Source organism: Marmota marmota, unplaced genomic scaffold, assembly GCF_001458135.2.
Source record: "Marmota marmota marmota unplaced genomic scaffold, marMar, whole genome shotgun sequence".
In the NCBI taxonomy this organism is placed as follows: Eukaryota; Metazoa; Chordata; class Mammalia; order Rodentia; family Sciuridae; genus Marmota; species Marmota marmota.
The window spans coordinates 16,246,520-16,259,050 of NW_026000240.1; the positions used below are offsets into that span (position 1 = coordinate 16,246,520).

General features: G+C 44.0%; 1 protein-coding gene across 2 annotated transcripts in view; it reads right to left on the reverse strand.

Annotated features, from left to right (window-relative positions):
• The window catches only part of Gyg1 (glycogenin 1), a 29,518-nt gene extending 18,317 nt beyond the window's left edge, over positions 1-11,201 (reverse strand). For both annotated transcript variants that reach the window (XM_015486964.2, XM_048794219.1), the window contains exons 1-4: positions 11,009-11,201; positions 8,329-8,464; positions 6,307-6,481; positions 5,897-6,059 (exon numbers count right to left, since the gene is read on the reverse strand). In XM_015486964.2, the coding sequence (XP_015342450.1) occupies positions 5,897-6,059; positions 6,307-6,481; positions 8,329-8,464; positions 11,009-11,186 (652 nt within the window). In that variant the 5' untranslated portion in view covers positions 11,187-11,201. The remainder of the gene's footprint in view (positions 1-5,896; positions 6,060-6,306; positions 6,482-8,328; positions 8,465-11,008) is intronic.
• Positions 11,202-12,531: the final 1,330 nt, after the last annotated feature.

The window sequence follows — 12,531 nt, forward strand, 5'->3', positions numbered from 1 at the left end:
CAACAGGCTGAGACAGGAAGATGAGAAGTTCAAGGCCAGCCTGGGTAATTTAGTGAGGTCCTAAGCAGCTAAGACAGACCTTGTCTCAAAATAAAAAAATAAAGAGGGCTGAGGGTGTTGCTCAGTGGTAAAGCACCTCTGGGTTCAATCCGTAGTACAAAAAAAAAAAAAAAAAAAATTCTGAGTGAATGGGCTTACTATAGAAATAAAGATGAGAGTGAAACTTCTAAGAATACTCCCAGAGTCCATATGCTGAAAGACTATACCACTGCTGATTTAAAAGGACGAAGTACTTGTAGGTATGTGGATCAGAGGAGGGAAAACAGCTGCAGATGCAAGATTTGAGGCTATTTCTCCACCTATGAAATGAGGACTGTATCAGCTACTCTGCCAACTCAGAAAAGGGAATTTTAAGTAGTTAGACCAGGGATCTTCCTCCATTCTATTCCGTCCCTGGGATATAATATAAAGATGCTGCAGTGTGGGATGGACAGACCACACACACACACACACATACACACACTCATAACAGAGCCCAGAGCTGAGAAAGAGTGGCTGTGCACAGCCCAGGGAATCTACTGACCTAAACTTCAATGATGCTGGGTCCCCAGTGCTGGCTAGAAGGCAGATCCTTAATTTGCTAGATGAATGAATGCATGAATGTGGACCTCACAGGTCTGTCAAGAAATAAACGAAAATGTAAACTGACTAGCCTCAAGATCCTGCCCACACGTGGCCCACAGTCCCTTCCTTCCTCTCTTTCTCACGGGGTTCATGATCTCTGCTGGTTACAAAACTAGAGATGAAAAAAAAAAAAAAAAAAAACCACATGGGCACAATGAGATAAAAATAGCTCTCGTGAAAAAACTTAATGTGTGCTCATTTATTTTGCCATTATACATTATGACTTGCTTTTCATCTTTACTTAAGGTACTTACTATTTAAACTATCGATTAAATGATACAAAAGCAGAAGCCCAGTTATTTTCAAAGCAACTGATAAAATACTCTAAGGGCAAGAGGCAGGCGAACACTTGGGCAGCAAGACAGACCCACCGTGGAAGAGAACTTGAGACAGAGCCTGTTGTGTCAGGAAACTGAGGGAAGCCGGCCTGAGCCTCTGAGCTCTGTGGTTTGGACAGACAAGTGCTATCTTGAAAGACCTCAGTCCTTCATTCCTTTTTTGGGCAGGTCCTACATGTAACTTCATTAACTACAAAGATTAGATAAGGTGGCTCTGGGGTCAAATTTAATCTTTAATAGAATTTAGGACCAAATCCTTTCTGTTAAAACCTCATGTCAAAACATTTTTTACTCTATTTAAGGGTATCAATGACTACTTAGAATATGGAACATGCAGATCACAGATCTTAGATTTTACTGAAAGCAAACCCAAATTTAATATTTGCCACCAATTGATTTGCTATTTTTTTCTTCTTTCTGAAAATTTAACTACAGAACAAAATTCCAACACATGATTAAAAAGTTGAGGGTATTTAGGTTATGGTAATTAAAGCAAGTGCCAAGATTTTTTTTTAAAAGGCCCTCCAAATTGGAAAATATGCATTCCTCTCACTTAGGTTTCTAAAAGTAACACTACAGATGCAATTTAATAGATGGCAAATTTCAAGCACTAAACTCTTGTCTTCAACTGCACAAGTACCCTTAATTTAGGATACTTTAGAGTCATAGGGAGAAAGAAAATAAACCTCAATGCACATTCAGATTGATTTCTTCAAATTAAGAGTCAAGTGCTTCGGCTTCGTTTCACAGGAGTATGTGGAAGAAACAAAATTGCTGATTAGTACCTACCAGATCATGACCTCTTCTTCCTCTCACTGATAACAAGCCTGAACCTTATCTTGTCACACACTATCAAATGCTAGCATGTCTATTTCACAACAGCTATTGTTCAACACTTCAGGAAATTAACTTCAGTGATGAAGAAAGTGTCGAGAAAATTTGAAAATACAAAGCAACCGTACAGGAACTTGGACTCTGCCCCAATGGAGAGTCAGATACCAGCCATGAATTACGTATGTGGTTGCTAGCTCTGAACTCTAATGCTTGAGATGTCAGGTACCACGCATGCTTTGCCATATTAGGGTTATTCTTCTGGCCAGAGGCATGGGTAGGGGATGTAGTCAGAGGGCTGGTGATTAGAAGAGAGACAGCCACATTCCTTCCCATTAGAAGGACCCTGAAAGCAGCTGCAAAAGCTCAGTCATCAGCGGCCTGTGTGGCTTGTCAGTGGACACCAAGCCCCATCAGGTTTTCTGAACATGGGAAAGAGATTAAGGACTTTCAAGATATCCAGCCGGGGGTGGGGGTGGGGATGGGGGCTGGGGTTGTGGCTCAGTGGTGGAGCACTTGTCTAGCACGTGTGAGGCATTGAGTTTGAGTCTCAGAACTGCCTATGAATAAATAAAATAAAGGCCCATCAACAACAACAAAAAGAAATTCAGATTCAGTTCTGAAAAATTGGTCTTCTGCAATACAATCTAAATAGGCTGGGACTTAAGGCCCTGGTGAGCAGCTGGGGAAAAACTGATGAACTTTAGAAAATATAACAATGAAAAAAGAAATTTTGGAACTGTTTGTCTTGGTGTCTAAGGGGTGACACCTAAGCAAAATTATTTCTATATAATTCTTAAATAATTTTAAAATAAAAATATATTTATATTGATGATTTTTTACAAAATACAATGTACTGAAAACTCAGTTTTCAGGCAGAGCACAGTTCTCTCATTAGACAAGGACCTTGTTCATAAATACACGTTCACTGCTATCAAGCATTAGCCCCACAGGTCTTCATGTCATGCAGGTACTAATCTGGTGATGGTAAACCCCCTCAGCCCAGGGCAGGCTTCTGCGGCCTGGAGGGAGCTTGTTTGCTAAGGAAAATCCCCAACACACACTTCAAGTGTAAACAAGCTTTTATTTAAGAGCTACTAGTTTATTCTGCTGTTGAATTTAAACACCTGAGAACTAACTGCAGATTCTCATCTGCATAGTTGACTGTTTAAATCTTTCAATTAAAGCATTGCTATGAACAGAGAAAATTCAGCCCTTTGCCACAACCAGGCAGTAAATGCAGTGCCTCAGAGGAAGGCCAGCGGCTGGAAACCCTGCTGAATAATGAAATGGGCAGGGAGGTTTCAGGTTCTGGAGAAAAAGTGGGAAGTACTTTCACTGTTGAGCACTCTGCACGCTGGGCCTGCTCCACGCCTGCCCCCAGGCCCTCCAGGGCCTCCTACCTCCAGAACACAGTCCACGATCCAGTGGGCACCAAGCCCCATCAGGTTTTCTGAGCTTGGGGATTGTCCCTACCAGATAATCAGCCTCATGTTCTCAAAGTGTACCCTGGAGAATTCACTGAGGCACACAATGGCTGGATCTCTGAACTCTTATCTCCCAATAGCACGTAACACTCTTCTAGAGAAGAAGCTGATTCTCTGTACATGGTTAAAATCATGTGGATTTCAGGCAGTTGGCCGGCCACAGATCTATTTTAGAATGTGACTGACTTTCTGGATATCTGGCAGGATTCCACTTCCTTCCTTCAATTAGAGCACAGGAGGTGAGGAAAGCCACACTCTGAAGAGAAGGCTAAGCCCAACAGTGGACTTCTGCTAAAAGGCTCTGCTCTTCCTCTTATGCAAAAGTAACTCTTTGAGTATCACCAGTAGAAATAAGGAATACATGTTCTACACCTAAAAACAAATACAGTTTTCATCCCTTATAGGAAAGGTCAAGAGTAGGATCTAATAATATAGTCTATGAAGTTCAAGGCAGTTTCATTTGCTGGCCATGATGAACGTTTGACCAATTATCTCCTTTCTTAAGGTTGCTTGGAAGAAGACTGCACATCTAGTTAGGTGCTGCCAATCATTATGGTCTGTGTATGCCTGTTCTACGTGTGTGCCATGTCTTAGGCACAGCAGTTTCTTTTTGGTAGGTTGTAGGGATTGATCCCTAGGAGAGCTTTACCACTAAGCTACACTACCGCCCTTTTAATTTTTTTTTTTTTTTTTTTTTTTGGAGAGAGGGTCTTGCTAAGTTGCTGAGGCTGGCCTTAAACTTTCAATCCTTCTGCCTTAGCCTCCTGAGTAACTGATATTACAGGTGTGTGCCATAGAGCAGTTTCTTAACCTCAGCATTACTGATATGTGGGCTGAATGTTTCTTTGTGTGGGAGGCTGTCCCTGATACTGTAGGATGTTTAGCAGCATCTGTAGCTCCTACTTACCAGATGCCAGAAGCACCCCAACCCTTTCCTCCAACTGAGACAATCAAAAAATGTCTCCAGACACTGCAAAATGTCCCTCAGGGGGTACAATTGCCCCTCTTTGGAGACAGCTGGCTTAGGTTGTAAACTAGCTAAATAGTAAAACAAGACTGAAACTTAAACTTCCTTCTTCTTCTCAATGAGATTAAAAATAACAGCAAATCCCAAATCCTCAGTGAAATGACTAAACAGAATTCAATTTCTACGAATGGCAAGGGCAAAGACCCAATCTCAGTTTTACGTATAATTTGAAATGTTTTTAAGTTTCAAAATCTTCATTTCAGCAATCTAGCAAACCATTAGATTTAATCTTCTAAATTAAAAAAAAAATTAAGATTGATTTTTAATTTTATTAACTAGTTAATTGAAGTGAATCTGACATCCTGAGAAAGGCTGCTTCGGCCTGTTCCAAAAGGTCTACTCAGGGCACGCCTTAGACCTGCTTTGAAGGGGAAGGGCTGCAGGGATCTCTTGCAGTGCTCAGGCCTCTGGCCCTTCCCTGCTTTCCTCCCCTGTGGTCTGCCACAGTGTCATGTATCAGTGAACCTCTGCTGGGAGGGCTTCTTGGAACATGTCCTTCCCTTCTGTCTATACAGGGCATTTTCTTTTTTTCAAAAGAATCACCAGGAATAATTTTAAAAAGAACTGCCTTTGCATGTTAACTACTGGCTTTGTATTTTTTGTTCTTGTCTTTAAAAACTGGCTTATTATTTTAGAGATGGCCCCGAAGCATGCCTACTAATTCATTTGATTCAGATTCTCCAGTAAGAGAGCACTTGCCTAGAATGTTCAAGGCCTTGAGTTCAGTCCCCAGAACCACAAAAGAAAAAGTAAGTTCTTCAAAGAAGGTGTTGCCCTGTATCACAAAGAGTCAGCCCTTTGCTTACATGCAGGTTACCCATACAAGAAAGTGCGAGCCAACTTTGCCAATGCCGTACCCTTCTGCCTTGCAGGTACCACTTGATCCGATACGCAGCCTGAGAGAAAATGACAGTGTAGAAACAGACTGTTCCCATGAACTTTCTGTCTTGGTTTTTAATGCCTCCCAAGAGAATGACAGCCAAATTATCAGGTTTATTCCTCAAGTTTCCATGGAAACAATACTTGGTTCTCATGTTAGCAATGGCTGTCAAACCCTCTTGAGCTAAAAGTTCACTCAGGTTTAAAGACAGTAGTTGTTTTTTTTTTGTTTTTGTTTCTGCAGTGCTGGGGATCAAACCCAGGGCCCTAAGCATGCTAGGCAAGCACTCTATCTTTGAGGTACATCTCCAGCCCTAAAGGCAGACGTTTTTATTCATAAGCCTTTTCTTATTTTTGAATTATCATTATACATTCATCATAGGCTCAGTTAAAGCCAGGAAAGTCATTTAAAGGTAAGCCTGTAAAACTGTCTTAATTTTAGTTAATCTTAAGCATCTAGAGAATAATAAAAAAGGAATGTACACAGACACATGACAGTGAAATTTAAAAAATAATAATAATAACACAACTTTTAATGCTTGCCACATCTCATGTGTTTCCCAGGCACAAGAACCAGTGGCAATTATACCTCTGAGAAGACTGGCCCCAAGAAGACACTAATACTTATCAGACAAGACACAGATACATACCATCAAAACTACCTTGCTCAGAAGCAAGGCGCAACAGCTGGTTGTACGTTTCAACTGAGGGCTGGTAGACAAAGACTCCGGAGTTGAAGCAGTCAGGCCACCCGGGGTCTGGGGCTGCGGATAATTCTTCTCTCTCGAAAAGGTCATCGATATTTGTTAGGACCTGATTCAAGGGGAGAAAGGCATTACAGAAATGTTTCCCCGCAGCGTGCCCTTCTGAAGCTCTCCCCATGTTATCCAAGACAAAAGATGACGACAGCTGTCGGGCAGCTGGGACCACTCGCCCTCCTCCTCCTTGTGCGACACTTTCCATGATAGTGGTTTTATCTGAACTTTACTGTCAAGTCCTCACAGCATTCCTCAAATGCCTAACAGGTCTCCATCCTTTCAGCTTCCAAAGCCACACTCACCAGAGTATCTGCATCCATAAACACGCATTTTGAGTACTGTGTGAGAGACCAGCAGTGAAGTTTCGTCAGCGTGACTCCCAACTCAGGCCTCTTCATTAAGGTCAGATGAGCAGAGTCGCCGCTGTCCAAGACATCCACCATGATGACTTCATCAAAGATTGTCTCTAAAGCTCTTCTGTCAAAACAAATTCCGGAAAACAGCACTTGGAGTCTTTTCACAACAAGTGACCATTCTAATATAAGACGGTTGCCTCACTGCCCTGTCCATCACCAGAACAATCTGTTGCTCTGCTAGAGTACACCCCCTTACAGCTGTCCTGATGTTACTTCAGAACTGTGTTCAGTTGCATGAGAACTTAACTTTATACAGTCATAAGAACTCTTTGTGGGGTGGATGAAGTACTTGTCTTAAGACATTATTATTATACATTCAATTTTTTATTATTCATTTTAGTATTCGCACGCAGCAGGTTGTAGAAATAGTTTCTAAAAACGTGATTGACATTTGGTAAGACGGTTTATCTTTGTAACAGCCTGTGTTTGACAATATCGTATTAGATTTGATTCTTTCTGACTACTGCATATTTTTACAAACGATGCTGAGTAATGTATAATGAAGCCTGTAAGTAGTTGCTTTTGGTAAAGCAATTGGCTCAGAACTGCCTGAAGTCCTGTGTTTGGAAAAGAAGTTACAGGGCTTAGCTATTAGGTTGCCATCTTTGAGAATACAATATAACCTACATGTATCATGTGCTTAGCACTCTATTTAGCCATAGTGGGACACTTACTTTGGTTTGTGAGGTACAACCCTTCCCCACAGCCAGAATTAACTCAATCTTTATTTTAGAAAGCTCCTGAGGTAGGTTAGTGCAGGGAACTTAGGTAAGACACTAAACTCAGCACTAGAGAAAAAAAGGCATAACACAAACACACCATTGCTGAAAGTTTTTAACGACGTGAGATATAAAGAAAAGAACTGGCAGTGTATTCTGTCTCCATGGCTGTACAAAAATATGTTCTGGTTTATGCAGTAAACTTGATATTTTAATAAGAAATGCTCAGGGCACCACTGAGCCACTGTGGATCAGAGGAGCCACTGTGGATCAGAGGTGGTGGGGATCCGAGACCTGGCTTCATGAACACACCTCATGAATGGACTGCACTTTGGGAAGCAGCCCTTTGGTCTCTTTCTAAATAACCCTTCAGGAGCAAAGCCATTCATGGGGAAGATAAATATGTGTACACACAATGCCTACTTCTCAGAGGCCTTTGGCCTATGCTCACATTAAAGGGAAGTGGGGGATTCCATTTCTAGGAGGTCCAGAAGACTGCAAAAATGAGCACCTCATGAAGTTGTTAGTGTGCCCAGATATTTTTAAAGTTTGTATCAAGAACCAGGTAATTCATTCAGATGCTCTCAAATTCAATTCCAACAAATCAAAGTGAACTAACCCATCAATGAGCAGCCTGTGCCCCTCAGGGTGCTGTCCCCAGCAAAATCCTTAGTTCAGACAGCTCTCTGACAAAGATGCGGATGTATTATATTACAAACAAACATCTTTGGGTTACAAATGTCAACTAGCAATGAGAAAATTGCTACTTTTTGTTTAAAGTCACCTGAGAGTTTCCCTGGTTTGAAGCAGGACACAATGTAACTCCTGCTGTTCTATGGGACAGGAATACAGATGAACTGTGACCTCTTGAGGGTGTGTTTAAGCAGAGAACAACTGGATGGAGGCACTCAGATCACTTGGTGCAGGGAGTCCTCTCCCAACTCCTATTTGGAATCAGGAAGAAGGAGGTCAGAATACCACTTCCCAGAAGGGAGCCTGTTGAAATATCTCCCCAAAGCTAGCAAGAGGTTCTGGACCCAGGTGTCCTTCACTCACGGACTCTTTCCTTTCTCTACCTAGTACTCCACCTTGAAAAGGGTATGGTCTCAATGTCCACTGATGCCAGAAATAGCAGAGAAGGATGTCAGTGCTCCAAGGATGGACAGAGGGCCAGGCAGTGAGTCCTTACCTCATGGGGTCTGAGACCTGTGGAGTGGCAAGCACGACCAGCCTCCTGGTGGTCCTGTGCTGTTTCAGAGATGAGCCCAGGACCAGGGCGCCTTTGGCATAGGCATCGTTTGTGGTCAGTGTCACAAAGGCCTGATCTTAATACAAAGAAAAGAAGACACACTGGTTAGAATATCTTACCTGCAAAAGGTCTTGCCCCAGCAATAATTCAGCAAAATCAGCTCCTTAGAGGTCAGCTTGCTCTATCAGTAAAGGAGTAGGATTTCTGAGGGGGAAACCCAGGTAGTCACTTCAAGAAATTGTTCAAGCAGGGCATGGTGGTGCTCCCATGTAAGCCCAGCTACTCAGGAAGCTGATGCAGGAGGATTGCAAGTTCGAGGCCAGCCTGGGCAATTTAGCAATGCCCTGTCTCAAAATAAAAGGTGCAGGGGATATGGCTCAGTGGTAGAGCATCCTGGGTTCAAACCCTAGCATTGCAGAAAGAGAAAAGGGAATGGTTCAAGACTACAGTTCAGCAGGAATGTCTGACAACCTTCACGAGGATGACCGAGCTGTACAAATTAAATCCAGACATACTAAACTCTCAGACTAGACAATAGAAAAATTGCTTAATACCAGGGGATGCACTTGAGGCAAGTGGTAATGAGGAGACTGGCAAGAGCATCTGCCCTTTTCTCTTCCAAGGTGAGGTGCACAGTATTTTCAATAAACACCAATGAAACTGTCAACCTCAACTGAGACAGTCTGAAAGCAGTGGTCACATTCTTTTTTTTTTTTTTTTAGTTTTCAGTGGACACAACATCTTTTATTTTATTTTTATGTGGTGCTGAGGATTGAACCCAGCGCCCTGTGCATGCCAGGCAAGCGTGCTACTGCTTGAGCCACATCCCCAGCCCCACATTCTTGATTCTGGTGTGTGTTAAAGCCATTTCTCAGGCTTTTTATACTTACTCCTTCCTCTACCTGAAACAATAGCTCCCCTGTCCTACCACCCCTGTAGGGTCACTTTGAGTCTCTGCTCAAATAGCACCTTCCTTCTTGATGCTGCTACCTAGTCACCAATCACTGTTAAATGATTTATTTATTTTTTTATTTTTATTTTTTTTTAATTTTTATTGTTGGTTGTTCAAAACATTACATAGTTCTTGATATATCATATTTCACACTTTGATTCAAGTGGGTTTTGAACTCCCATTTTTACCCCGTATACAGATTGCAGAATCACATCAGTTACACATCCATTGATTTACATATTGCCATACTAGTGTCTGTTGTATTCTGCTGCCTTTCCTATCCTCTACTATCCCCCCCTCCCACTGTTAAATGATTTAGAGACCACCTCACAAGCTCTAGGAAACCTGCCTCCTCTTCTATGGAGAAGCAACGGTACCCCCCTACCACGTCCCCTACATCCATCCCCCAAACAAACAGACAGACATACTCATCTCCAATAATCACTTGTGAGAACAGAAGGCAAACACATGGGTTATTTTTCCTCACCCTCCAGCCTTCAAGATCACTCCAGGCTTTCCCTGGGACAATTCTGGGCATCATCACCAATGGGATCTGAACACCAGCAGGTTGGTGGGCATCCAAATGCATAGGGCACTTAGGATCAAACTCTGGCTGGGGTCACTTGGGGGCACTGTTGCCCAACCAGGGAGATGGGACATTTTGTCATGAAGTCACTCTCTGTCTTGGGTTTCCTCATTGTCCCTTGCCCATTTTACCATGTGGAGGCTGGAAGTAGTGGAAATTCCATTGAGAAGAGAGAAGAAGCTGTGGTTTGCACAGTGGGCCAGCGCATCCCCTAGGTATGGACCTGACTGCCACTTCACCCATACACTGTTGGCCCTCTTGCAGGGCAGGCCACTCCTAAATTGTGAAATGACTAACTGCTGTTCCCCAACCCCAGGCAGTCATATTCTAAGAAAGCTCAAAACAGTGACACCTGTCACTTGACATGCGGGATCAACCTCTGTCTGTACCTGCTTCTATTATCGTCAGTCCATCAGGAGACTAACTTTTCCAAGTTACTCTGTACCAAAGAGTATACTAGATTATGTTTTAATGCAAATTCCAGGAGATCCTGGAGAAAAAAAAAATTACTCTGAGTAGGACTCAAGGATTTCAGGAAGCAAGGACATGGATGATGTCCAAGATTAATAAGGGAGAGGCCAAATCCTTAGGAATACAGGCTAATCGACAGACCTAGCAAACAGTGTAAATGAACAGGAAAGAGCAGGGACATCTGGGTAGGTGTTTAACCTTCCTAAAGACAGCTAACTCCGTGTGACACCTGCAATCTTTCCGCAATGCAATTGCTGCAATAACCCCAGCTACTGGCCTCAACGACACGGAAGGACCAGCCAGCCTGGAGCTTCCCGGTTCTGGGGGCATGTTCTTCCAGGCACCAGGCGCCTCGCAACAAGTGGGGCCGAGGCCCGCCCCCGGGGACGCTAGCCCGGCTCCCAGCTCCCCACTACCCGGCCCCAAAGGCCTAAAAATAGGCTCAGCGTGGCGGCCAGGGCCTCCTACCTCCAGAACACAGTCCACGATCCAGTGGGCACCAAGCCCCATCAGGTTTTCTNACTTTGCAGCGGTCCCGGTCCCGCGGGGAACTCCCCGGGCCGGGGGCGGGAGCCGGGGGTCCGCGCCCGCGTCCGCAGGGCGGCGCGTACCTGTCATGGTGCAGTCCGGGGATGCGGCAGCTGCAGCCGCAGGGTTGGGGGTCGGAGCTGCCGGCGCCGGGAGAGGAGCGCGGCCAGCGAGGAGGCGCGGCGGGAGCCGAGCGTCCGCCCCGAGCGCTCTTATAGCGGCCGTCACGTGGCCGCGCACGCTCCCGGCTGCCGGCCGCATCCTCCAGCTGCGCGGCCTCGGGGGGCAGCGGCTTGCGGGCTGCGGGACCCGAGTCCCTCGGGCCCCTCTCCTCCGGGCTGGACTTCCGACCCAGATCCCTGGCGCCCCTGACCCTTCTCCCGCGGAGCACCCGCCTAGGACTGACCGCCTTCTTGTCCCCCCCAAGCTGGGAGTTGAAACGGGACAGCGTGGAGCAGAGGGTGGCGTTGATTCCCAAAGAAGCTAAATGTTGGGAAAATCTTCAAAAACAAGCAAACCTTAGATCACTCTAATTATAATCATTCATTCGAACTGCTTAAATTAAACATGAAGTTGAATTCCAGGTTTTTTTTTTTTTTAAGGATTCCAAATAAACATCTGGAATCACTTTTTAGTGTACTCAGTTATTTTGTGGGCTTCACCTAACAATTTATAATGGATATATGAAAATTAGGTTTTTTTTTAGAGCGGTCTGTATTAATTAGGTATTTAAGAGCTTCATTTAATCCCTATCCCAGCTCAATGGGATAGGTGTTATATGTTCATTTTACAAATGAAGAAAGGAACGCAGGGGAAAGCCCAATTAGTTTTCCATGGTCTTAGACTGTAGTGGAGAAAGTAGGATTTGAACCTGTGGGTTCGCAGACTCAACCTTCTCACTCTCAACGCCTCCGTGCCTCTGGTAGGCTGGTGCTTCCTGGCAGTAAATGATGGTGACTCTGGTTAGGTAATGCAGCTATTTTGGTTAATCGGTTTCACAAATCTTGAAATGATGGTCATTTGGTCGCTTTTTCTAGGAAGTTAAGAAATAGCTTTCTCAAGTGGTCACGCCCTTCCTAGGTTCCCATCTAGTTCCCCCAGCACAGAACAGCACAGTAGGAAAGCCTCAGATAAGATGGGCTGCCACACCCAGCAGGTTCTCAGAAATGCAGAGTGAATAGACAAAAGTTGACAGCATCATTCAGAAAATGAAAAGATGCGTAAAGAAGAAGTGATTTATTTACAAAGGCAGTACTGCTGTCCTCAGACCAATCACAGTGGGCTCTCAACTTTCAATGCTTATTGAATTTAAGATTTTTCGACTTTGGAGCAGAAGTGATATGCATCCATTAGAAACTGTACTTCGAATTTTGAGTTTGGGTCAGTTGCTGGGCTAGCCATATGTGGTACTCTTTCCTGATGCCAGTCAGCAGCAGTGAGTCCTAGCTCCCAATCAGCCACAGATCATGAAGGTAAACAACTAAATTTTACTGTGTTGCTAAGCTGTGGTGCTATGGTGTTTGGCAGTTTAGGTGTATTAAGTACATTGGTGTTTGGTAGGTTAGGTGTAGTAAAAGCATCTCCAACTTACAGTGTTTTCAGCTAA